The 27,966-nt window shown below is 47.7% G+C and overlaps 1 protein-coding gene across 1 annotated transcript; it reads right to left on the reverse strand.

Moving 5' to 3' along the window:
* Positions 1 to 21: 21 nt before the first annotated feature.
* LOC142825166 (uncharacterized) lies at positions 22 to 27,874 on the reverse strand. Its single transcript, XM_075916934.1, is given in 8 exon segments — positions 22 to 3,240; positions 3,243 to 3,333; positions 3,791 to 4,961; positions 6,224 to 6,380; positions 6,724 to 6,850; positions 15,721 to 17,774; positions 22,505 to 22,631; positions 27,689 to 27,874. Coding segments are annotated over 7 exon segments (4,467 nt in total). The 5' UTR covers positions 22,605 to 22,631; positions 27,689 to 27,874; the 3' UTR covers positions 22 to 2,473.
* Positions 27,875 to 27,966: the final 92 nt, after the last annotated feature.

Genomic DNA, 27,966 nt, shown 5'->3' on the forward strand with positions numbered 1-27,966 from the left:
ATGGGAGGGGGGGTGAAGGGGTTCCCCCACCCCCAGACCAATCCTTGGGCTACTTCAACAATTTTTGAACTGGGCCTCCGGCCAAAATTATTGTTCACCCCTGGTCTAGGGACCCCATTCCTACCCATCCTGGCCATTGATGGACCTAACTTCCATGAATTTATTTAGTTCTTTTGGAATTTTGTTAAAGTCCTAGTCTTCACGACATCTTCTGGCAAGGAGTTCCACAGGTTGACTATGCCTTGTGTGAAGAACTGGGGGTGGCATTGGGAGGGGTTCTGAGGTGCAGCAGGGCTCTGGAAACTGGAGCACTGGTGATTCTTCTGGCCCCCTGGCCATCATCCTTGCTAGCTACCTGAGTTTAAACCCTTAGTCACCGGGTGCTGATCAGCACTCCTCCTATCCATTACCAGAGGGCAACAAACATGTGGACAAGGGGATCCAGTGGATACAGTGTACTGAGATTTCCAGAAAGCCTTTGACAAGGTCCCTCACCAAAGGCTCTTATGTGAAGTAAGTTATCATGGGAGAAGAGGGAAGGAACTTTCATGGATTGAGAACTGGTCTGGAATGGCTGCCATGGAAGGAGAGGTTAATAATACTAGGACTTTTCAGCTTAGAAAAGAGGAGACTAAGGGGAGAGATGATAGAGGTCTATAAAATCATGAGTGGTGTGGAAAAAGTGAATAAGGAAAAGTTATTTACTTGTTCCCATAATATAGGAACTAGGAGTCACCCAAGGAAATTAATAGGTAGCAGGTTTAAAACACACAAAAGGACGTTTTTGTTCACTCAGTGCACAGTCAACTCCTGGAACTCCTTGCCAGAGGATGTGGTGAAGGCCAGGACGTTACCAGGGTTAAAAAAAGAGCTAGATAGATTCATGGAGGTTAGGTCCATCAATGGCTATTTGCCAGGATGGGTTAGAATAGTGTCACTAGCCTCTGTTTGTCTGTAAATGAGTGACAGGGGAGGGATCATGTGAGGATTATCTGTTGTGATCCCTCCCTCTGGGGCATCTGGTATTGGCCACTGTCGGCAGACAGGATACTGGGCTAGATGGACCTTTGGTCTGACCCAGTATGTCTGTTCTTATGTTCTCTTGGGTGAAAGCCATCTGGTCTCGGTGACTTGTTACTGTTAAGTTTATCGATTTGTTCTAAAACCTCCTCTAATGACACCTCAATCTGGGACAATTCCTCAGATTTGTCACCTAAAGAGAATGGCTCAGGTTTGGGAATCTCCCCAATATCCTCAGTCATAAAGACTGAAGCAAGGAATTCATTTAGCTTCTCCGCTATGACTTTATCGTCTTTGAGTGCTCCTTTAGCATCCCCATCGTCCAAGGGTCCCACTGGTGTTTAGCAGCTTCCTGCTTCCGATGTACTTAAAAACATTTTGCTATTACTTCTTGAGTTTTTGGCTAGCTGTTCTTCAAATTCCTTTTTGGCTTTTCTCATTATAATCCTACAGTTAATTTACTATTCGGCCAAACATAATCATCTGTGGGCAACAAGGCCCAATAGAAATCTGTCCACAGGTTACTTTGACCAGCTGATGCAATCTAAGTAAGCGCGAAAGGGGAAAAAAATTCTGTTTCTGGAGAACCATCTCTCTATACGTCTAACCTCTGAATCCCTCTTGTAGCTAAGTGGAGGCTGTGACACTGTCAGATTGAATATTGTTAGATTTGGATATGGTACAGGAAAGGGCAACAAAAAATGATTAGGAGATGGAACAGTTTCCATATCAGGAGAGATTACAGAGACTTGGACTGGTCAGGTTGGAGAAGAGACGACTAAGGGAGGAAATGCTAAAGGAAAAGTTGAGTGAAGAAATGTTGTTTATTTCTTTACATAGCACTAGGACAAGAGATCACCAAGTGAAATTAATATGTAACAGGGTTAAAAGAAAAGGGGAAATACTTCTTCACACAGCCCAGTCAGCCCACGGAACCTGTTGCCAGGGAATAGTGTGAAGGCCAGAAACAATTAGAGAAGTTTGCAGAGGACAGATCCATGAATGGCTTTTAGCCAAGATGACCAGGAAGGAAACCCCAAGTTCTGCGTGTCCCTAACGTCTCTGCCAGAAGCTGAGGGCAAACACGGGGATGGATCACTCTGCGATTCCCAGATCTGATTGTTCCCTTTTAGGCACCTGGCACTGGCCAGATGGAAGACAAGGATGCTGGGTTACTGACTCCATATGGCCTCTCTCATGGTGATCCTCTCTTGGACCTGGGCCTGGAGCACTGGTCACCTAAGCCACCCAGTCCATGCACAGGAACCAGCTTGGGTGTTTGCCTGGAAGCCAGGATTTCTATGTAATTTTATTCATTATCTGTATGGAAGCTGAGCCTGCATTATACACCCAGATGATTTAGATTCATTCCCTTGGTTAGGAATCTCTTACCTGATCGAGTAGCTCCAGGCACTAGCGGGCTGTACGGGAAGGAAGAACATGCAGGATTATATCAATATTTACCTTTCCTTACTGTTGAGATCCAGCTCTCCTCACTGGGGTCACTCCCAGCCCCGTCCGCACACACGGCCGACACCTGGAATCCGTAGGGGGTCCCAGGCCTCAGTCCAGCAATGGTGTAGGACTCAGTTCTCTTTCCCGTCCTTCGCTCCAGCCATTTGTCTTCTCCACCCTCCTTTCTGTATTGCACCTTGTACTCGCTTATACTGACTCCATCTCCAATGACACGTGGACTCTCCCAGGTCAGGGTGATGGCAGATAATTCTACAGTCACTGGTGCAGGTTTCCCAGGTGGGCTGGTAGGAGGAAGCGTCTTCACCGTGTCGCTCACATCGCTGCTCTCGCTGAGGCCTGGTTTGCTCACGGCCGCGTATCGGAACTGGTACTGGGTGTTTGGACGGAGCCCTGTTACTGTGAGTGTCTCTTGTGTGTTACTGACATTCACAGCTACCCAGTTCTCCTGCCCGACAAGTTTGTACTCTGCCCGGTAGCTGCATATCTCAGCCCTGCCATAGGCTGCCGGTTTCAGCGTGAGATGCACATGGTCATGTCGGACTCCATAAATCAGGAGAGGAAGAGGCTTTGATGGGGGCTGGAAGTCAGTGCTGACCAGCTCTCCATCCTCATACAGGTAAATGGAAGCACCTGGATTATCCTCGACTGGGACAGAGGCCACAATTAATCGGATCTTCTTGTTAGATTCATTCACACGGGCAAAATCCAAGAAGAAATTTACAGACTCCCATGCTCTTCGGTGACCTCAAACCAGTGACTGGATTTTGGGGTTTCACATGCAGAACTGGCTGATGCTGGCTCATGGGTTTTCTCTGCATGTGGGGTCTGCAGCCAGGCCTCTACGGCTGTGTCTAGACTACATGCCTCTGTCGTCAGAGGCATGTAGATTAGACACATAGGCAAAGTCAAATGAAGCCACGATTTAAATGATCGCGGCTTCATTTAAATTTACATGGCTGCCGCGCTGAGCCGACAAACAGCCGATCAGCTGTTTGTCCACTCAGCGCGCTAGTCTGGACGCTCCCCTGCTGACATCAAAGCCCTTTGTCGGCAGCCCCATTATTCCTCGTGGGATGAGGTTTACCGGGGCTGCCGACAAAGGGCTTTGATGTCGGCAGGAGAGCATCCAGACTAGCGCACTGAGCGGACAAACAGCTGATCATCTGTTTGTCGTCTCAGCGCGGCAGCCATGTAAATTTAAATGAAGCCGCGATCATTTAAATCGCAGCTTCATTTGACTTTGCCAAAACAACAAATCTACATGGCTCCATCGACGGAGCCATGTAGTTTAGACGTACCCTAAAGCCGATAAATATGGCTCCTTCTGTAAGGAAGTAAATGTAAAGGAGACGATGTACTTATGCGAAGGGTTCAACAGTAGCTGCTGGAGCTCATTGGCGGAGGAGGCAACATCCACGCCACTTAGCAAAGTGAGGTACGAGTCCACTAACTTCATCTCCTGCACCTTTTTATCTAGATGTTCACTGAGTCGCTGAGCACTGAACGGGGATCGCTCTTTGCTGCTTAGCACGTCCAGCAGGGCCCCTTCCTCTGCTCCCCCACCGCGGACAGAGGGTACGATTTCTGCCAGCTGCCGCTGGACCGTCTGTCTGTACCGATGACACAGAGCGTGGAACCGCTGGACTTTCCTCTGGAGTTCCGGGAACGTTGTGGCAGGTTTGTCCATTGCCATGTCATTGCAGCGCATGTCTAGTTCTGTGAGGTGCTCCAGGGCAGCTTGGACATTGGAAATCAGCCCTACACTGATCTCCCGTATCAGCTGAGGGCTGCTGGAATCTTGCCTGACCAGCGGGTACAGCCAGACTGTCACCGGAACGGCCTTCTCCCCGTTGTCTCCCAGCTCCTTGGGGAGGGCAGAACAAAGGTTTATGGCTTCTTGGTAAGTAGCCGGCTTGTTCTCAAGCCCAAAGTCACCGTAGAACGTGCAAGTGATTTTTTCTGCAATTTCTATTTCCTTAGTGTCCATTTGGGGTTCTGTGTCTTCTTCTGAAATCTTGGGGATCTTTTCTACCAAAACTTTCATCTGTCCCTGTGTCTCCTCTATGCTCTCAGATGAAGAAGCTTCCCGATCGAACACGAAGAAAGCGTGAGCCCCGTACAGCACAGCCGTGACCACGTGGGTTGCTTTGCCTTGGTCCAACACAGCAGGATAAGGGGCCTGCTGCCCTACATGACTCATCGTGAGCTGCTCAGACCTTGTTGTCATTTTGTACTGGAGAGTGACTCGGGCCTGACGCCGGGATCGCCTGGTGTCCCTCAAATACTCAGCAGCACCCTTCACTTCAACCAACCCGCACAGGAAACTGGTCTGCAGCCATTCACCCGCCTGGAGTGCAGAGGCCTTAGCTGCAATGGTGTCTGAGTCAATAACCTGAAATTCAACCTTGTCCTGTTTCTTCATGCCCACGTCCTGTCTAAGAGCCGACCTGTCCAACAGCGTGAGGCTTGCAAAATTCCAGACACACAGTTACTATCCAAGAAGCTAGGAACTCTTTTGTGAGTGCTAGCATAACACCAACAGGTAGAACCAAACCTGGGACCTCTGGATCTTAGTGCATGAGCCTCTACCAGCTGGCCTGCAACCTACTTCGCAGAATGCAAACCGTTTTATGGATCACTGGCCAACCATCCATGATGACAAAATGCCTTCACTTCTTTCTAAATACCTTAAATACTAAATTATTTATATTAGGTTACTGGAGCTATAACATAAGGGAACATATATAACCAGTAAGGAAGCAAATATTAATCCAAAATTAAAATAATTAAAGAGATTAAGCACTTTAACTTTCTCATGTTAACTGACCAAACTTCATTTTAAATAAAGTAAAAGATTAATTTATGTCCAAAACAAAAGGCTTCAATGTTGTCTTCATTTATCATAGATGTGGGAAACATTTTTTGAGCTGGGGGGCCACGAAGCCACAGAAAAATCGGTGAGAGACACACAAAAGTGAAAGACCCTTTCCAACCTCAACTGATATGGTGCCAAATGAGACACCTCATTCCCCCGGTGTTTCAGCTCCATGAGGGGAGGAAGGAAGATGGAGCAGGAGGACCAAGATTCAGCACTTCCCACAGGCCGGATGAACTGTTTTAGAGTCCTAGAGTTAGTAGATTTTGTGACCTCCCGTGGGGAGAGGGGGAACGGGCCCAAAAGGGGAGGGTTCCATGTGCAGGAGTCGGATGCCGGGGAGTGGGGTAGTGATGGGGGTATAGGAGGGGATGAGGGCGGAAGGTCCAGCTGGAACATGCTGGGAGTGGGGGTCTGGCTGGGAGTTTAGGTGCAGGAGGGGGTGATGTCTAGCTGGGAGGAAGAGTGAGGGAGTGGGTTTGGGTGGGGTATCTGGCTAGGAGGGAGGGTGCATGAGCAAGGGAGGGGGCAGTGTCTGGCCAGAGGGCAGGAGCAAGGCAGGAAGGCAGGGGATGATGTCTGGCTAGGAGGGAGGGTGCAGGAGCGGCTGCAAGTATGGAGTCTGGGGATTAGAGGGAAGGGAGCACTAACCTGGCTTCACACCCTCCACTGCTCCCTGGTGCTGCTCCCAGACAATGCCTCCAGCTGCTACGATTGGCAGTGACTGTAGCCAATGAAAGCAGTGGGGAGAGCCTCCAGGCAGCATGTCCATGCACTGCTGTTCCCCCAGCCTGGGGGAGAGGGAGTGGCAGCACATAGAGCTGCTTGCTCTCCCTGTGAACTGGATCCCACAGTGAGTCTTGGGGCTTTCTCCCCCTGCCCCCTGCCATCAGCAGTAAGCCGATGCTGGTGCTGCAGACTTGTGGGAGGGGGCCACAGGGCTGGAGTGCCAGCACGGGCTTCCCTCTGCAAGGCAGGACGGGAGGCTGAACCTTGAGCCGTGGCCCACCTGCAAGGTGGACGCAGAACACCAGTAGTTACCGGACCACAGTTTGAGAATCGATACTCTGGTGCATGAGCTACAAGCCAGCTGGCTCTCAGCTAAGGCAGTAGAGCAGTCTCATTATTATGAGTGAACCACACCCAGCAAGTGTGTTGGATACATTGGCATGAACTGGGCGAGGGCACATTAGGCTGGAGACCTGCAGTGGTGTTTGCCTGAGTCTGCAGAGAGGCTGAATCAATAGCTCAGAAAGGTATGAAGGGCCCCATTCATCAATATGAGGGTTAGTCACATCACATGGAATCTCATCCCACACTAAATCACTAGGATCCATGTTCCGTAGAGTTACCTGGGAGGATGGCGTCTGTGCGGCGGTCGTACAGCGTCCCCAGCTGGAAAGGACGGCCCAGGGTCGGCATCGCAATGGCTGCTTCCTCAACCAAGGCCAGGCTTGTAACTGGGAGATTTGCCCAGACCTGAAAAACACACCAATGTAGTCACAGCTGCTTCTTGGAGCAGCTGGTTCTGGAACCCACAAGGGGAGAGGCAATTCCTCATATAGTCCTAAGTGGGGCGCAGGATCTCTTCCAAGAAGTAAATATAACTGGACCGATTGGAAATAGTGACCACAATATAATACAATTCAACATCCCCGTGGTGGGAAAAACACCTCAGCAGCCCAACATCGTGGCCTTTAATTTCAGAAAGGGGAAGTACACAAAAACCAGGAGGTTAGTTAAACAGAAATTAAAAGGTACAGTAACAAAATTTAAATCCCTGCAAATTCATAGAATCATAGAACCATAGCTGGAAGAGACCTCAGAAGGCCATCAAGTCCAGCCCCCTGCCCAAGGTAGGACCAATCCCCATTAAATTAACCCAGCCAGAGCTTTGTCAAGCCGAGACTTAAAAATCTCCAGGGATGGAGCCTCCACTACTTCCCTAGGGAACACATCCCAGTGCTTCACCACCCTCCTAGGAAATAGTTTTTCCTAATATCCAACCTGGACCTCCCCCAGTGTAACTTGAGCCCATTGCTCCTTGTTCTGCCATCTGTCACTTCTGAGAACAGCCTCTCTCCATCCTCTTTGGAACCTCCCTTCAGGAAGTTGAAGGCTGCTCTCAAATCCCCCCTCACTCTTCTCTTCTGCAGACTAAACAGATCCAACTCTCTCAGCCTCTCCTTGTAGGTCATATGCTCCAGCCCCCTAAGCATTTTGGTCATCCTCTGCTGGACCCTCTCCAATGAGTCCACATCCTTTTTGTAGTGGGGGGCCCAGAACTGAACACAATACTCTAGATGTGGCCTCACCAGAGCCGAATAAAGGGGAATAATCACTTCTCTGGATCTGCTGGCAATGCTCCTTTTAATGCAACCTAATATGCCATTATCCTTCTTGGCTACAAGGGCACACTGTTGACTCATAGCCAGCTTCTCATCCACTGTAACCCCCAGGTCCTTTTATGCAGAACTACTACTTAACTGGTTGGTCCCCAGCCTGTAACAATGCTTGGGATTCTCCCCATTGTTCTTTGTAGATTCCCTCTGTTTTCCCAACTCCAAGCAAAACGGAGTTCGGGGCAGCTTTACCTCTGGAGATGGGATTCCAAGTGATCTCTTCCCTGGAAAAGGGTTTATTTTATATTTTTAGTGACACTTGGGAGTGGCAGCGACCAGTCTTCTTTTTTTTTGGACCTCAGGGAAACTGAGACTAGACAACTTTGTCTGTGGGAGTTACAGAGAAAGGTTCTTACAGTGTTTATTGTGCTAGCTGGCCCCCATATCTACACTCAAAGTGCCAGGGTGGGGAATTGAGCCGTGACAACCTCTATTATGGTGTCTTTGAAAAAGTTTTCATGCAATTTCAAACCAAGAGAGGGTTTTTTTCCCCTTTGTTTGGAGCAAGTAATATGTTTTCCCCCCAGGTAGCAGGAGAGAGGTACTCTCCCAGGAACAGACTCCTTGAAATGTGTGAGTAGGGAAAAGTTTAGATAGTCTGTCAGGATGTATTGTTTCCCTGGCTTCAGAAAAAGTGGTTTTACTTTGTCGTGGCAACATGCTACTCAAGGTCAGGTATAATCTGTGATTTTGGGCAACTTTTAAGTGGAAGTCTATAGAGGCAAGGTATTTTTAAAGTCTCTTGCAGGCTCCCAGCTTCTGCACTTCAAGTGCCATAGTGGGGAACAGACTTGACAGTGCCTAAAAATGATCAAGGTGAAACTGAAACCAAGGACTTTCTAATAAATTATTTTGGGATTGTAATTAACTGTTATACAATGCATATGATGTAACCAGAGTCATATCCTCTTCTGTTGGATTCCCGTAGTTTCGAGCTTGATGCTGACATGTTCACCAGTGCCTCATTACAGCTCTTTTGGCGTAATAAACAAAGCTGATAATCAACCCCACTGAAGTGATTCCTTTTTGCAAGTAATGGCAAATCTACTTAACGTGTTCTTTCATTTATAGTAAACTGTAACTTTAAAAATATTATCAGATGTCAGGTGTCATGTTCTCAGCATTAACTGATTTTAAATGGAGGGCTGCAATGTAGCTTTCTGAGGGCTGCATATTTGACATGCCCGTGGTAAAGTATTCATTTTTAAGTACTGACTTTTAAATTTTTCTGAAGATACAGCTTCATCTTTTTTCTAGACCTCACATGCTAGGTACCATTGTGTTCATAGGAGAAAGGACACTCAAATTTTACCCAACTCAACCCATTTCCAACAAAAGTGTTACCAAAACTTCCACCAATCTGAAGCTGAGCAAATCAGCAACTAGAACAGGTCTCCTTGCCCCTGCATGCCAATCAGAAAAGCAGCTGCTGGGCCATTTGTGTTTTACTGTTGTGAGCTGGAGGAGGATCTTCATGTGCTGTCCTGCCTCCAGCACAATCCCATTCTAGCCAATGGGTGCTGCCTGTTTGAAGAACAGGCAGCACAAAAAGTACCTCCCTCCCCCTCAAGCTCTTATTCACAAAAGCACATGGCCCCTGCAGCCTGTGTGGGGACAGGTCAGGCACAGAGGCTGCCTGAGAAATGTGCTGGGCTGCTGGCCAGGAGACTTCCAGGTAACCCTCCCTCCCGCAAATATGACCACTGCCTCCCCATTCCTGTCCCCCCTACGTCATATAAGTCAAACCCTCTGCCCCTCCTGAAGCCATACCCCTTCCTGGGCCTTGCACCAGGGTCACAACCCTCTCCTGCTATAGGTCACAAACCAAACCCCTCTACCTATCCTGTACCCCTATCTCATGCTCCACATCACAACCACCTCCACCCAACTCCCTCTAAGACCCCACACACCCTTCTGCACCAAACCTTTCATATATGAAGGGAGATTGCCTATCTTCTAGAGCTGGATGGGACCTTGAAAGGTCATCAAGTCCAGTCCTCTGCCTTTACAGCAACACCAAGTACCATCCCTGACAGATTTTTGCCCCAAATCCCCTCCTCAAGGATTGAACTCACAATACTAAGTTTAGGATGCCAATGCTCAAACCACTGAGCTGTCCCTCCTAAGGACACACTATTGATTCATATCCAGCTTCTCATCCACTGTAACCCCCAGGTCCTTTTCTGCAGAACTACTACTTAACTGGTTGGTCCCCAGCCTGTAACAATACTTCGGATTCTTCCGTCCCAAGTGCAGGACTCTGCGCTTGTCCTTGTTGAACCTCATCAGATTTCTTGTGGCCCAATCCTCCAATTTGTCTAAGTAATTCTGGACCCTATCTCTGCCCTCAGTCGTATCTACCTCTCCCCCTAGCTTAGTGTCATCCGCAAACTTGCTGAGGGTGCAATCCATCCCCTCATCCAGGTCATTAATAAAGATATTGAACAAAACCGGACCTAGAACCGAACCTTAGGGCACTCCGCTAGAAACCGACCTCCATCCTGACATCGAATTGTTGATCACTACCTGCTGGGCCCGACAGTCTAGCCAGCTTTCTATCCATCTTACCGTCCATTTATCCAGTCCACATTCCCTTAACTTGCTGGCAAGAATATTGTGAGAGACCATATCAAAAGCCTTGCTAAATTCAAGGTATATCACATCCACTGACTTTCCCATGTCCACTGAGCCAGTTACCTCATCATAGAAGCTAATCAGAGTGATCATGCATGACTTGCCCTTTGTGAATCCATGCTGATTATTCCTAATCACTTTCTTCTCTTCCAAGTGCCTCAAAATAGATTCCTTAGGGATCCCTTCCATGATTTTTCCAGGAACCAAGGTAAGACTGGCTGGCCTATAGTTCCCTGGATCATCCTTCTTCCCTTTTTTGAAGATGGTCACTACATTTGCCTTTTTCCAATCATCTGGGATCTCTCCCGATCGCCACGATTTTTCAAAGATAATGTCCAAAGGCTTCTCAATGACATTTGCCAACTCCCCATTTGCATTAAGTCTGGATCCATGGATTTGTGTACATCTGGTTTTTCTAAATAGTTCCTAACCTGTTCTTTACCCACCAAGGGCTGTTCATCTTCATCCCATCTTGTGTCACTTAGCACATTAGTCCGAGAACCGACCTTGTCCATGAATACAGAGGGAAAGAAAGAAAGCAGTACTTCAGCTTTCCCCACATCATCTGTCACTAGGTTACCTCCTTCATCCAATAGGGGCCACACACCCACTCTGATCACCTTCTTCTTGTTAACATGCCTGTAGAAACCTTTCTTGTTATCCTTCACATCCTTAGCCAGTCGCAATTCCATTTGTGCTTTCACCTTCCTGATAACCCCCCCGGCATTCTCGAGCTAGACATTTCATAGAATCATAGAATAATAGGACTGGAAGGGACCTCAAGAGGTCATCGAGTCCAGCCCCCCACCCTCAAGTCAGGACCAACCTCCGTCTACACCATCCCTGTCAGATGTCTATCCAACCTGTCCTTAAATATCTCCAGAGAGGGAGATTCCACCACCTCCCTTGGCAATTTATTCCAATATTTGACCACCCTGACAGTTAGGAATTTTTTCCTAATGTCCAATCTAAACCTCCCCTGCTGCACTTTAAGCCCATTACTCCTTGTCCTGTCCTCAGAAACCAAGAGGAACAAATTTTCGCCTTCCTCCTTGTGACACCCTTTTAGATATTTGAAAACCGCTATCATGTCCCCCCTTAATCTTCTTTTTTCCAAACTAAACAAGCCCAGTTCATGAAGCCTGGCTTCATAGGTCATGTTCTCTAGACCTTTAATCATTCTTGTCGCTCTTCTCTGTACCCTTTCCAATTTCTCCACATCTTTCTTGAAATGTGGCGCCCAGAACTGGACACAGTACTCCAGCTGAGGCCTAACTAGTGCAGAGTAGAGCGGCAGAATGACTTCACGAGTTTTGCTTACAACACACCTGTTGATACAACCTAGAATCATATTTGCTTTTTTTGCAACAGCATCACACTGCTGACTCATATTCAACTTGTGGTCCACTATGACCCCTAGATCCCTTTCTGCCATGCTCCTTCCTAGACAGTTGCTTCCCATCTTGTATGTATGGAACTGATTGTTCCTTCCTAAGTGGAGCACTTTGCATTTCTCTTTATTAAACCTCATCCTGTTTACCTCTGACCATTTCTCTAACTTGCTAAGCTCATTTTGAATTATGTCCCTATCCTCCAAAGAAGTCGCAACCCCACCCAGTTTGGTATCATCTGCAAACTTAATAAGCGTACTTTCTATCCCAATATCTACATCATTGATGAAGATATTGAACAGTACGGGTCCCAAAACAGACCCTTGAGTAACTCCACTTGTTATCCCTTTCCAGCAGGATTTAGAACCGTTAACAACAACTCTCTGACTACGGTTATCCAGCCAATTATGCACCCACCTTATTGTGGCCCTAAGTTATATTTGCCTAGTTTATCAATAAGAATATCATGCGAGACCGTATCAAATGCCTTACTAAAGTCTAGGTATATGACATCCACCGCTTCTCCCTTATCCACAAGGCTCGTTATCTTATCAAAGAAAGCTATTAGATTAGTTTGGCATGACTTGTTCTTCACAAACCCATGCTGGCTATTCCCTATCACTTTATTTCCTTCCAAGTGTTTGCATATGATTTCCTTAATTACCTGCTCCATTATCTTCCCTGGGACAGACGTTAAACTGACCGGTCTGTAGTTTCCTGGGTTGTTCTTATTCCCCTTTTTATAGATAGGCACAATATTTGCCCTTTTCCAGTCTTCTGGAATCTCCCCTGTCTGCCATGATTTTTCAAAGATCATAGCTAAAGGCTCAGATACCTCCTCTATCAGCTCCTTGAGTATCCTGGGATGCATTTCATCAGGACCTGGTGACTTGCTGACATCTAACTTTCCTAAGTGATTTTTAACTTGTTCTTTGTGTATCCTATCTTCTAAACTTACCCTCTCTCGGCTTGTATTCACTACGTTAGGCACACCTCCAGACTTCTCGGTGAAGACCGAAACAAAGAAGTCATTGAGCATCTCCGCCATTTCCAAGTTTCCTGTTACTGCTTCTCCCTCCTCACTAAGCAGTGGGCCTACCCTGTCCTTGGTCTTCCTCTTGCTTTTAATGTATTTATAAAAGGTCTTCTTGTTTCCCTTTATGCCTGTAGCTAGTTTGATCTCATTTTGTGCCTTTGCCTTTCTAATCTTGCCCCTGCATTCCCGTGTTGCTTGCCTATATTCATCCTTTGTTAGTTGTCCTAGTTTCCATTTTTTATACGACTCCTTTTTTATTTTGAGATCGTGCAAGATCTCCTTGTTAAGCCAAGCTGGTCTTTTGCCATATTTTCTATCTTTCCTACACAGCGGAATTGTTTGCTTTTGGGCCCTTAACAACGTCTCTTTGAAATACTTCCAACTCTCCTCAGTTGTTTTTCCCTTCAGTCTTGCTTCCCATGGGACCTTACCTACAAGTTCTCTGAGCTTATCAAAATCTGCCTTCCTGAAATCCATTACCTCAATTGTGCTGGTCTCCCTTCTACCTTTCCTTAAGATCATGAACTCTATTATTTCGTGATCACTGTCCCCTATACTGTCTTCCGCTTTCAAGTTCTCAACTAGTTCCTCCCTATTTGTTAAAACCAAATCCAGAACAGCTTCTCCTCTGGTAGCTTTTTCAACCTTCTGAAACAGAAAGTTGCCTCCAATGCAGTCCAGAAACTTATTGGATAGCCTGTGCCTCACTGTATTAGTTTCCCAACATATGTCCGGATAGTTGAAGTCCCCCATCACCACCAAATCTTGGGCTTTGGATAGTTTTGTTAATTGTTTAAAAAAGGCCTCATCCACCTCTTCCACCTGGCTAGGTGGCCTGTAGTAGACTCCTAGCATGATATCACCCTCGTTTTTTACCCCTTTTAGCTTAACCCAGAGACTCTCTACACAGCTATCTCCTACATTCATCTCCACATTTAAACCCGTCCCTGGTCATTTGTCCAAGTTTCCACTTTTTGTAAGCTCCCTTTTTGTGCTTATGTTTACCAAGGATTTCCCCCGTAAGCCAATCCAGTCTCCTACCATGTTTGCCTCTCTTGCTACACGTTGGGATGGTTTCTTTCTATGCCTTCAATAAGGCTTCTTTAAAATACTGTGAGCTCTTCTGGACTCCTTTCCCCTTCATGTTAGCATCCCAGGGGATTCTGCCCATCAGGTGTCTGAGGGAGTCAAAATCTGCTTTTCTGAAGTCCAAGGTGTGTTTTGCTACTCTCCTTTCTTTCTTTGGTCAGGATCCTGAAATCTACCATCTCATGATCACTGCTTCCCAGGTTGTCACCCACCTCTGCTTCCCCTATTAGTTCCTCCCTGTTTGTGAGCACAAGGTCAGGCTGTGCATGGCCCCTGGTCGGATCCTTCAGCACTTGTACCAAGAAGTTATCCCCAACATTCTCCAAAAACTTCCTGGATTGCCTGTGTACTGTAGGACCTTTTGCTATAGGACCTTATTGTGGGACAGTTCTCTGGCATGTGTTACATAGAAGGTCCGACCAGATGATCACAGTGATCCCTTCTGTTCTTGAAATGTAAGAATCTATGACTTATCCCTTTGTTCCTCAGTATCTCTGCTTGAAATGATATGATTTTCATCAGTAAAGGTTGGCAAACATCAATTTGACACTATACGGATAAACCAAGAAAATATTACCATGGATTATAGGAATTTACATATAGGCAAAGCAGGAAAAATGCTGCTGGACATCTTAATAGAGCTTATTTAAACAAACATACTTTGCATATTTTGATACATGATGGTGGATCCCACCATAATTTTGCACAATTGTGAAAATTTAAATGGATGAAAATTACCAAAAATTCTTGAAAAGAAAAATTGATTCTCCATCGGAATTAAGGAAACATAATGATTGAATTCTGCCAAGTCTATTGATTTATGGGCCTGTATTGTCTGTGTCTAAATGAGCCCTCTTTGAAAGCCTGGGTCCCAGGAGACTCAAGTTCTGTTGCTTGCTCAGCTGATGACAGACAGAGCTGAGGGACGAGGGAGTGACCTTGTAATGAAGGTTGCTAGCATGATAGTAGAGTCTCCACCAGACGTGCCAGAGGAGGGAGGAAGGTTGGCCAGTTGTATAAGAGGGGAAAAGGAATGAAGAATTCATGTGACACAGTCAGGCTGGAGAGCTGCAAGAGGACAAATCTATTAGCCCGAGAATTTGAAAGGCCTCTTCTGTATTAGCTGAAATGGGACCAATTAGGTTAGTTAAGGACACCTGATTTATATTATGGCCTGCTGAAGCCTTTAATCCCCATCCTTTGGGCACAGATGGAAGGGGAGGGAGACGCAAGGGAAATGAGAAGCTGTGCTTCTTCCCTCAGAAGAACAGCCAAACCCGAGTCCCTACTAGAGGAAGAACTTACATCCCAAGGCAACTGACAGGATGACACCCTGCTCCAGTGAGAGGACAGCAAAAGGTACCCCTGGGGGGGTTTGTTCATGACACTGTTCCCTTTATGTCTGGTGAAGTACCACCCTTTAGGCCAGCTTCCCGGCCTTCCCTAAAAATATGACTCAAAGAGCACAAGCAGGGAAAGGCAAACCCTGCCCTGAGTGGGGGCTGTTTACCCAAAGCCCACCATCCCAGAGGGGGGAGTGTACATCTGGCAAGAGAAGGGAGGTGCCTGGCCACGCGGTGAAGAGGACAGAGAGGAGAGAAAATGACTATGTCAGTGAAGGTGATGGAAAAGTGGGAGGGGAGGGGAGGGAAGCCTGGAGAAGAATAGCCCCCAACACTGATTGGCTGAAAATGACACTAGGACCAAAAGCCAGGATGAGAGGCAGTGGGCAGGCAAGAGATACTGGCAATGTGCATCTGAGATAGACGTATGCACGTTTATGGCATTTTCTCTTACCTTTAGAGTTGAAATAGATGTCTCCTCACTTGGGTCACTCAGAGACCCATCCGCACACTCAGCCAACACCCGGAATCTATAGGACATCCCAGGAATCAGTCCTTCAATGGTACAGAACTCAGTTTTCTTTCCTGTCCTTTGTTCCAGCCAGTTATCTTTCCTCTCACAAATCGAATCTCCAGCCTCCTCTCTGTATTGCACCTTGTACTCGCTTATACTGACTCCATCTTCAATGGCACGCGGACTCTCCCAGGTCAGGGTGATGGCAGATAATTCTACATTAGCTGCTGCGGGCTTCCCAGGTGCGCTGGTAGTAGGAAGCGTCTTCACTGTGTCGCTCACGTCGCTGCTCTCGCTGAGCCCTGGTTTGCTCACGGCCGCGTATCGGAACTGGTACTGGGTGTTTGGACAGAGCCCTGTTACTGTGAGTGTCTCTTGTGTGTTACTGACATTCACAGCCACCCAGTTCTCCTGCCCGACAAGTCTGTACTCTGCCCGGTAGCCACATATCATTCCCCTTCTGGAGACTGACTGGCTGAACAACAGCTGTACGCAATCATAACTGATTCTGTCTGTCAGAGGAGGAAGGGGCTTTGATGGAGGCTGGAAGTCAGTGCTGACCAGCTCTCTGTTTTCATACACATATATGGAAGCCCCTGGATTGTCCTTGTCTGGAACAGAGGCCACAATGAACCGGGTCTTCCCATTAGGTTTGTTGACACGGGCGAAGTCAGAGAAAGACTTAACGGCTTGTCGCGCTTTTCTTCTTATCTCGTCATCCTCAAACCACTGTGCGGAGTTTGGTGTCTCACAGGTAGAACTGGATAATGCTGGATCGTGAGTTTTCTTCTCAAATTGTTTCCGCAGCCACAGGTTCAGTTCAGAGAAATATGGTTCCTCATCGTGCAATGAAGTGAGCATGAGAGACACCACGAAGTCATGCCTTGGACTGAGAACTACGCGCTGTAGCTCGCTCCTGGAGGATACGACTTCCATCCCCTCCAGTTCAGCAAGGTAGGAACCGACAAAATCCAGCTCTTCCTGTTTCTTATCCAGAAAATCATTGAGTCTCCGGGCACCGAATGGCGACTGCTCCTTGCTGGTTAAAATCTCCATCAGGGCCCCTTCCTCTGCGTCGCCCCCACGGATCAAGGGCAAGGTTCCCGCAAGCTCCTGCTGGAAGCTCTGTCTGTGCTGTTTGCACAGGTCTCTGAACTGCTGGATTTTCCTCCCAATCTCGGGGAAGGCTGTAGCCGCTCTGTCCTTCTCCATGTCGTTGCACCGGATGTCACACTCAGTCAGGTGCTCCAGGGCACTTTGTGCATCATAAATCAGCACCGAGCTGATCTCACGCACAAGCTGAGCAGCTCTGGGATCCAGCTTGCTCAGGGGGTACAGCCAGACGCGCACCGGTACAGCCTTTTCCCCAGAGTCGCCAAGTAGCTTAGGGAGAGACAAGTAAACTTCCATGGCATCTCGGTAAGTAACTGGATTGTTCTCCAGAGCAAAATCACCGTAAAATTTGCAATGGAAATTTTCTGTTGTTTCTAATTTCTTGTTCTTCATTTCCACTGCAGACTCCTCTGCTACTCCCAGAGTCTTTGGGATCTTTTCTACCATCCGCTTCATTTCCCACTCTACCTCTCTCACGCTCTCTGATGAAGAAACTTCCTGCTCAAACACGAAGAAAGCCTGCGCCCCATACAGCACGGCCGTGACCACATGGGTGGCCATGCCTTGGTCAAACACATCAGGGTAAGAGATATTGTAGCTCCCTAAATGGCTCATAGTCAGCTCCTCATAGCTGGTTGTCACTGAGTAGTAGAGAGCAACTCGAGCATGGTTCTTTGATTTCTTGGTATCACTTAAAAATGCAGCAGATCCACCTACTTCCACCAGCCCGCCCAGGACACTGGCCTTCAGGGACCCAGACAGATTGAGGGCAGAGGCCTTATCTTCCATGGCATCAGATGCAATGATCTGGAATTCAGTCTTGGGATTTGGCTTTGTTGACACATCATTCTTAAGGGCCTCGATGCCCCATAAAGTGACACCTGGAAAATTCCACCCAAGCACATAGTCAGTGACCACTGCAGAGACTGGGAAATATTTTCAAACTATTTTAATAACATTATTTGAATTCAAAGACATGTCATGAGCAGAAAATTCCATCACTGAGGGATCAAATCACAGTAGTTTGTAACCCGACCCTCTGTTAAAATCTCTGTCTCCTCTCCTAGACTCAGGGTATGTCTACACTACAAAGTTAGTTCGAACTACCAGACGTTAGTTCGAACTAACTTTCCTAGGCGCTACACTAGCGCTCCGTTAGTTCGAACTTAATTCGAACTAACGGAGCGCTTAGTTCGAACTAGGAAAAACTCATTTTACAAGGATTAAGCCTAGTTCGAACTAGCTAGTTCGAATTAAGGGCTGTGTAGCCCCTTAATTCGGACTAGTGGGAGGCTAGCCCTTCCCAGCTTGCCCTGGTGGCCACTCTGGCCAACACCAGGGGAACTTGTCTGCCCCCCTCCCGGCCCCCGAGCCCTTAAAGGGCCACGGGCTGGCTACACAGTTTATGCCAGTTGCAAGGCTGCCAGCACCCGTGCCAGCACACCCTGCACCTGACACCCATGAGCCAGCCACCCTTCCAGAATAGCGGCTGATTTTGTACAGTAGAGCATTGTTGCTTTTCCGGAAATTCAAGGGCCAGTGTAGACAGCTCGCAGATTATTCCGGAAAAGCGGCTGATTTTCTGGAATAAGTGGCCCAGTGTAGACACAGCCACCCTGAGTTAATACACATGTGGGTGAATCAGTGGGAATCACACAGCACAGCGCAGCCAGATGGGAACACATGATTACAAAGCAGACAGCCCCCCACTATGTCACAAGGTACTTGCCACAAGTCGAGCAAGTTGAAGGCCATCTCGTCATATCAGCCCCTTCATAAATGTATCAAGCTAAGTCTTGAAACAGGTTAGGTCTTTACCCTCATCTCTCTGCCTTGCTCTTTGTATGTTACCTCATCTCCCCCATCCCCACCTCCATTTCTCTCACCTTTCTGTTGCATACAGCCAAAATCCAGATGTTAAGCTCTTTGACACAGAAGCTGCCTGTTCACTGTGGCTACGTCTAGACTGCAAGATACTTTCGAAAAAGCCTCTTTCGAAAAAGAGCGTCTAGACTGCAAGCACCCAGGCAGTCTAGATACTCTCTTTCGAAAAAGCCCTGTTTGCATTCAAGAACGCCTTTTTTCGAAAGAGCACTTTCGAAAAAAGGCGTTCTTCCTCGTGAAATGAGGTTTTCCGCCGTCGAAAGAAAAGCCACGTTCTTTCGATTTAATTTCAAAAGAACGCGGCCGTAGTCTAGACGCAGGTGAAGTTTTTTCAAAAAAAGGCTACTTTTTTCGAAAAAACCCTCGAGTCTGGAAACAGCCTGTGTGTAGTAACAATGGCTTGTAATGGAGCCCTGATCCTTTGTGGTGGTCAGTTGGTGCTACTTCCACATAAATAGTAATAAGAAATCATTCTTCTCTAGATATACATTTTAGAGTATTAAAAACAACAAATGGTCTGGTAGCACTCTACAGACTAACGAAATATGTAGATGGCATCATGAGCTTTTGTGGGCACAGCCCACTTCTGCAGATGACCGTGGTTATGAGTGAGGGATATGAAAACTCAAAATAAAAAGGAGAGGGAAAGGGGAGGGGGAGAGAAAGAAAAAAGGAAGGGAGGTGAGAGACAGAGCATCATTAAGTATCTGGAGAATGGGTACTTAAATCTAAGCAGATAATAATCGAAGTCAATAGATAGATTGCTAAGACAGGAAGGATACTACTCAGAGCTGTTAGCATCTTCAGTGGTTATTAAGTAGGAAGTGTTCTAGCCAGCCCATATCATGATTGAGTCCATTAGATTGTGAATTGAATTTGTGGATGAACTGTGATTCCAGGCCTTCTCTATGTATCTGGCTTGTGGAACTGGCCTGTGACAAGATAGCCAACTGCAGGTCTGTCAGACTGTGGTTAGGTAAGCTGAAATGTTCATCAACAGGCTTCTGTATATTCTCTTTACGTATATCTGATTTGTATCCATTGATTCTTTCCCACAGAGACTGTCCAGTTTGTCCAAAATACATAGCGGTGCGGCACTGTTGGCATTTGATGGCATAGATCATATTACTAGATGTACAGTCAAATGACCTTTTGATTTTGTGGCTAGTGTTGTTTGCTCCAGTGATGAATTCGCCAGTGTAGATATGTGGGCAGAGTTGGCATCTTTTCTGGCTTCGGGGCCAGGTTCCTGGAGGCTTATGATGTGGTTGTGTGGCACGCTTACCAGAAAGAATACATTTCAGGTTAGGAGGTTGTCTTCAAGCAAGGATAGGTTTTTCTCCTAAGACCTCTAAGAGTGAGGGATCATTTTCCAAGATTGGTTGTTGATTGTGTATAATGCATTGGAGGGGTCTGAGTTGTGGACTACAGGCAGTCCCCGGGTTACGTACAAGATAGGGACTGTAGGTTTGTTCTTAAGTTGAATCTGTATGTAAGTCGGAACTGGCGTCCAGATTCAGCCGCTGCTGAAACTGATCAGTTTCAACAGCGGCTGAATCTGGATGCCAGTTCTGACTTACATACAGATTCAACTTAAGAACCCCAGGCATCCCCAAGTCAGCCGCTGCTGAAACTGATCAGGGGTTTCCTGTAGTCAGCCACTGGTCAGTTTCAGCAGCGGCTGACTTGGGGACGCCTGGGGCAGAGCAGCTTGGGTGCTGCTGGGTTGGTCCAGTAGCGCCGCCACTCCTTGGCGCTACTGGACCAACCCAGCAGCTCCCAAGCTGCTCTGCCCCAGGCGTCCTGATTCAGCCGCTGCTGAATCTGACCAGCAGTGGCTGAATCAGGAAGCCTGGGGCAGAACAGCTGGGGTGCTGCCCGGTTGGTCCAGTAGCGCCCAGAGCGGCGCTACGGGACCAACTGGCAGCGCCCCAGCTGCTGTATCACAGGTGTCCGGAGCAAAGCCACGGAGCACGGGGGCAGCGGGACAGCCCAGACGCGCCGTGGCTGTCCTGCTGCCCTTGGGCTCCGTGGCTTTGCTCTGCTTTGCTCCCCGTCCCCCTGGTCTGCAGACCAGGGGGACGGGGAGCAAAGCGGCGGAACACGCGGCCAGCTGACAGCTGTCAGCTGACCGCGCGCTCCGCGGCTTGGCTCTGCTTTGCCCCCCCCCTCCCCCTGGTCTGCAGACCAGGGGGAGGGGGGGGCAAAGCAGAGCCAAGCCGCGGAGCGCGCTGTCAGCTGATCGCGCGCTCCGCGGCTTGGCTCTGCTTGGCTCTGCTTTGCCTCCCCCCCCCCCGTCCCCCTGGTCTGCAGGTTAGATAAATGTCTATCAGGGATGGTCTAGACAGTATTTGGTCCTGCCATGAGGGCAGGGACTAGACTTGATAACCTCTCGAGGGTGCTATGGTAAACCTCATGGAATGAGGTGTAACAGTTAACTCGAACTAAGGACTTCGTTTGAGTTAACGTTTGACTGCAGCGTGTAGCCGCAGGCAGTTAGTTTGGACTAAGGGGATTTAAAAATGGTGCCTGGACGGGAAGATGCAAATAAAGCCTGCAATATTTAAATCCTGGGCTTCATTTGCAACTTTGAATGCCTACATTAGCCTCCCTAGTTTAAACTAGGGGGCTAGTGTAGACATACCCAGAATGATTTAAACCCAGGCAGAACTATCATTCCTCCCCATCCCCACAGAATTTAGGGCATGAGAGCAGACTGAGCAAAGAAAATGAGAAGCGAGTACCAGGGAAATATGTGAGTTTCTGTCTTTACCTGCTTTTATACAATAAGCCTTTTCTCTAAGGCTTTTTATCACATGCTTACTAAACAATCTCCACTTTATGAAATATTTTTAAATTCCCTTTTTTCTGCCATGTTTTCTCCTTGAATTTCAAAATAACTCTTTTAAATGCTCTTTTCCTCACCTACTTTTCTATTTAATAAATGTGAAGGCTCTTCTCTTAACCTACCTTTAAATTTAATATTTTAAAGCTTTTTAATTGCTCTAGGAGTTGTTCTCAGGAAGATCTGACTTACATAATGACCTGTCTATATGGCTGGTCTCTTTGGAATTGAAGAACACTTTGATGAAACTGGTTTTCAGCAACAACACATGATAACATCTCCCAAAAATAAGCTCTTTTCCGGAGGATCTCTTATTGCTACTTTCAAGTAGGAATAAGAGATCCTCCGGAAAAGAGCTTATTTTCCGGAGGATCGCGTCCAGACTGGCGCTTTTCTCCGGCTTATCTACAAGCCAGAAAAAAGCTGCAGTCATGTTAATGCAAATCCCGCGGGGGATATTTAAATCCCCCGCGGTTTTGCCTATTCCAAAGTGCTACATTTGCATCCCTATTACGGAATAGGGGCCAATGTAGACACAGCCCTCATGTCTGGGAGGTGAGATCAGGACTGGGAATGCCTAAGGAGCCAGCATTTCTGACTTCTTGTTAATCATTGTGGCAAGACAGAAGTTGACTTTTGGTTTTGGCTTGTTATAATATAATTACAGAGTAACCACCCATGTGGGGTGAGTCTGTGCTATATCTCTGATGTTTTCTCTGAATCTGGTATTCTCAGCTGTGACCCACCGAGGCACAGGGACACCATCCCAAAGGAGCAAAGGCTTAAACCGGTTCTTCTGCTGAAAAGGCCCTGCAGGGTGGCTAAAGCCAGACATCTATAAACAAGAACTAGAAGTGGTGCTAGGTGCATCACTAACCGTACCTGGTAGGAGGGTGTCGCTGCGGCAGTCGTACAGCCTCCCCAGCTGCAGAGGGCGGCCCAGGGCCGGCATCTTGATTGTGGAACCTCCAGTGTTAGCCATGGTGGCAGCTGAGAACTTGGTCCAGCCCTAAAACACAGCAGCAGCCCAGTTACACAGACACAATGTGATCTCCTGTCCATGTTCTCTCCAAGTGAATTTTATCCCCTATTGTTACAGACTGAAACCATCAAGGATAATAGAAGATCTGTCCCCGTGACAGGCAATCTATCGAATCTGCTGAGCTCCAGATGTCTGTCTAACCTGATCTTGAAACCCTGCAGTGATGGAGATCCCACAACATGCCTGGGCAATTTATTCCAGTGCGTAACCTCCCCGACAGCAAGTTTTTCCTAATGTCCAACTGTCATGGACTCACAGGACTTGTACCCACACTCGACTCTGTACACTCCTTGGTCGGTTCAGTGTGACACCCTTCTTGGGGCCCACTCTCACTTGGGGGTTAAGCTGTAGGCCCCTTTATTCCCTAGCACCACACCTCTCTGAGCCTTTAGCTCCCCTGTCTCTGCTGTGGGCACCCTCAGGGAGTCCTATCGCTCTGCGTCCTGGGGCCTCCACAGCCAGGGTGATAATGCAGCCCTGATCTCTAGACTGAGAGACTCTCCGCCAGCATAGAACAGTTACTGGGAGTCTGACTGAACACAGTGTAGGAAACTCTCGGGCCCTCAGGCACAGCCTCCCTCAGCACAGATCATAGAAGTCGCTCTGGCATCCAGGTGGGCTCTGGCTGTTCTCTCCCCTCAGTCCAGAAGGCCCTTCCCTCCAGCTGATATCACTGTCCCCCAAGTCCTGCCCCTCTTCTTTGTCTTCTGCTCCAGGTAAACAGGCTGCCTGGGCCTCCTCTCCCCTCCAGCTGGCCAGGTCACTGAGCTCCTCTCTCTGCAGGTCATTGCCCTAACACTGACCAGAGCTGGCTCATCTCCAGTTGGACCACCTGGTCACCTGGTCACCAGTGGTCATGTATCTATTCTCCAGGCCATTGGCCAGGTTCCCAAGTTCCATTGCTAGTCCTCTGTAACAACAAACTCCCTGTCCCACCACCTCCTTAAGCCAGTAACACCCAGAGATCCTGAGTCCCTCACCCTCAGTATGCAAACCATTGAAAAAAGAAAATCCTCCACTTTGTCACATCAACCCAAATCTTGCTGGCTGCAGTTTAAGCCCATCTGCTTCTTGTCCTTTCCTCAGAGGTTGAGTTTTCTCTTCCTCCTTGTAACAACCTTTTATGAACTAGCAAACTATTTCTATGTTCCTTCTCAGTCTTCTCCAAATAAAACAAATCCAGGGGTTTTCCAATCTTCTCTGCCAGGTTATTCTAGAATTTAATCATTTTTGTGGCTCTTCTCTGGACTTTCTCCAATTTGCCCACCTCTTTCCTGAAATGTGGCACTCAAAACTGGACGTGATTCTCTAGCTGAGGCTTAATCATCATGGAAGAATTAATAACTTCTAGTGCCTTGTTTACAACACTCCTGCTAACACATACCAGAGTGATATTTGCTTAGTTTACAACAGTGTTACACTATTGACCCATATTTAACTTGTGAAATGATCTTGACCCTCCTGTTCTTTTCAGCAGTACGCCTTCCTAGGTAGTCACCTCTCCCAGCTTGATATCATCTGCAAACTTCATATGCCAGGGTATGTCTACACTACAGCACTAATTCAAACTAACTTAATTCGAATTAGTTAATTCGAACTAAGCTAATTCGAACTAGTGCATCTAGACCTAAAAACTAGTTCAAATTAGCATTTTGCTAATTCAAACAAGCATGTCCACATTGAGTGGACCCTGAACCGAGGTTAAGGCTGGCCGGAAGCAGTGCCGGCAGGGCATCGGAGGAGGACTTAGAGCGTGGTGCTGCTGTCTCAGGCTAGCCGAGGGCTGTGCTTAAAGGGACCCGACCCCCACCCCAGACAGACAGTTCTCAGGGTTCCCCGCTCGCTTGTCTACCTCAATGATGGACAGCAAAGCAGTCCTGGCTTGGAGTGCCCTGAGTGCCCTCACTCAGCACATCACAGCACTCGGCCATCAGCCCGGCTGCCATCCGGGGGGGGGGGGGTGTCAATCGGGGGGCTGCAGGAGAGCTTCCACCCTGATAAGCCCGCAGAGCCACCCCAGTCCTCCCCATTGGGATCTAGTACCCCATTCCTCCCTCACCTCCTTCCACTTACCCCTTCCTAGCCCTCCTTCCTGATGTACAAAATAAAAGACACATGTATTCAAAAATAGAAACTCTCTTTATTGAACAAAACTTGGGGAGACTGGGAAAAGGAGGTGGGAGAGGGGAATAGAGAGGGTGGGAGAGGGGAAGGCAACTAAAATGATTAGGGGTTTGGAACAGGTCCCATATGAAGAGAGGCTAAAGAGACTGGGACTTTTCAGCTTAGAAAAGAGGAGACTGAGGGGGGATATGATAGAGGTCTATAAAAGCACGAGTGGTGTAGAGAGAGTGCATAAAGAAAAGTTCTTCATTAGTTCCCATAATAGAAGGACTAGAGGACATCAAATGAAATGAATGGGTAGCAGGCTTCCAACTAGTAACAGAAAGTTCTTCTTCACAAAGCAAATAGTCAACCTGTGGAACTCCTTGCTGCAGGAGGCTGTGAAGGCTAGAACTAGAACAGAGTTTAAAGAGAAGTTAGATAAATTCATGGAGACTGAGTCCATGGAGTGCTATTAGCCAGCAGGTAGAAATGGTGTCCCTGGCCTCTGTTTGTGGAAGGCTGGAGATGGATGGCACGAGACAAAGGGCTTGGTCATTGTCTTCGGTCCATCCCCTCCAGGGTACCTAGTGTTGGCCACTGTTGGCAGACAGGCTAGTGGGCTAGATGGACCTTTGGTCTGACCCAGTACGGCCGTTCTTATGTTTTTATGTTCTAAGCTCATGGCTCAGTGTCGGGGGTCTCAGTGGACCACCTTGATTTTCATGAAAACCTGCTCCTGGGTGGCCAGGCTGGCAGCTCTCCTGCCCTAGACGGCCACTTTCCTGCGCCTAGTGCAGAGGTCATGGACTTTGGATGCTTCCCCCCTACCTGGATGAGGTCCACGATCTCTGCACTAGACCATGCGGGCGCCCATCTCTTGTGGCCCCGGGCAGGCTCCTGTGAGCCTCCAGCCTGGTCCCGGGAAGAGGCGGAGGGCTGGGTGGCAGCGGGTGGCCGGCTCGTGCCGTGCCAGGTGCAGGGTCTGCTGGCTGGGTGCTGGCAGGCTTGCACCTGGCACGGGCACAGTAGCCAGACCATGCCCCTTAAAGGGCTCCGGGGCTGGGAGTGGGGCAGACAAGTTTCCCTGGTGGTGCCCAGAGTGGCCACCAGGGAAAGCTGGGGAGGGCTAGCCTCCCACTAGTTCAAGTTAAGTGGCTACACAGCCCTTAATTCGAACTGCTTAATTCGAACTAGGCGTTAGTCCTCGTGGAATGAGGTTTACCTAGTTTGAATTAAGCGCCCCGCTAGTTCCAATTAAGTTCAAACTAGCGGTTTGCATGTGTAGCGCCTATCGAAGTTAATTCGAACTAACGGCTGTTAGTTTGAATTAACTTTGTAGTGTAGACATACCCTCAGAGAATAATAAAAAACCCACTTCCTCAGATGAAAAGAGTGGAGAGAAGGGTGTGTGTGGGGGGAGAGGGGACCTTTTCTTGCCATTCTGCACATTTGAGGAAGTGGGTTTTGCTCACAGAAGCTCATGAGACTCTCATATTTTATTAGTCTCTATGGTGCTGCAGGACAACTCGTTCTTATTAATGGAGATGTTGAGCAAAACCAGCCCCTGGACAGACCCCTGGGGCACCTCTCTTGATATGGGCTACAACCAGTGATCGAACCATTGATCACTACCCGTTGAGAATGATGATCTGTCTGCCTTATAGTTCATCGTACAAGCCAAGTTCTTTAAGTTGCTGGCAAGAATCCTGTGGGCGATTGTATCAAAAGCTTTGTATATCCTGTCCACTGCTTTCTCCAGAGCCACAAAGCCAGTGATCTCCTCAGTGTGAGCAATCAGCTGGTGTAGCTCATTAGGTCAATTTGCTAACCTGCTATCTCACATAATATCTTTGCTTTCTAGGGCTGATTCATGCTATTTTGTTATCAAATCTTACTATTACTGAATCATGATTTCCAAGGTTGTGTCTATACATTCCACTATGTTATTTATAATAGTTGGCTGTAATGCAAGGAATCAACAGACCTGAATGCTGTATGATCACAGAACACTAGAACCGAAAGGGTCCTCGAGAGGTCATCGAGTCCAGTCCCCTGCCCTCATGGCAGGACCAAATACTGTCTAGACCATCCCTGATGGACATTTATCTAAACTGCTCTTAAATTTCTCCAGAGATGGGGATTCCACAACCTCCCTGGGCAATTTATTCCAGTGTTTGACCACCCTGACAGTTAGGGAGTTTTTTCCTAATGTCCAACCTAAACCTCCCTTGCTGCACTTTAAGCCCATTGCTTCTTGTCCTAACATCAGAAGTTAAGGAGAATATTTTTTCTCATACTTTCTTATAACAATCTTTCAGGTATTGTGATAAGGTCAGGCCAGAGGGCAGCTATAGAGTAAAAGACTTTCTTTACCTTTTATGATGGATAACATCCATAAACACGCACTCAGAAAATCCCATAATCCATTATTGCCCATTTGCCAAGGTTGCTGGGTTAAAGAGGTTCAAGTGTGTAATCAGGAGACATTCATAAACATAGAAGGGATTCAGTGTAAAACCCAGGGACATCAGGAAAACAACATGCACAAAAAGGGAAGCAAATGCAATGGATTGTATTAAAGAACCCTGCTCCCAAAGAAAGCTAGACCTCCACTCACACCAGCAGCCTCTGGGATAATGGAGCCCATCCAGCACTAAACACAAACTCTTGTGTTCAATTAAATAACAAATTTCTACAACTGGGAGAAAATCCAGTGTAGCACCTGACACTTATTGCAGAAGAATTGAAAGCCCAGCAGCTCGCCTGAGTCCTTGGGGCTGCATTAAACAGCCCAGCCCCGGGCTGACAGGCTCAGTGGAGACCAAGAGGTCCACAGAAAGGGAGCAAAGATAGAATTTGGAAGTTTGCAGAAACCATTAGAGCTACATTCAGATACAGGTATTGGCGTCAGTCCTTACCTGGAGGGTCAATCCCCGGCTTTAGTAACACGAATAGGCAGAGTTCGGGGAACGTCACTGCTTTCTCAGCTGCTTCCCACTGCTCAGAGAAGGCAAAGAGCAAAACTGAAAGTGTGACCTTGTTCTTGCAGCATTTCTCAGAACACCCTCAGCCACAGATCAGCCCTGTCCCACTGAGTGTGGGCATGTGAATCCTACTAAGATAAAGGTTCTGTTCAAAGGGCACCGCCCAGCAGACTATGCCTGGATACAGCCCCTAAATCGCAGGGTCACCAATG

This window comes from Pelodiscus sinensis, unplaced genomic scaffold, assembly GCF_049634645.1.
Source record: "Pelodiscus sinensis isolate JC-2024 unplaced genomic scaffold, ASM4963464v1 ctg40, whole genome shotgun sequence".
In the NCBI taxonomy this organism is placed as follows: Eukaryota; Metazoa; Chordata; order Testudines; family Trionychidae; genus Pelodiscus; species Pelodiscus sinensis.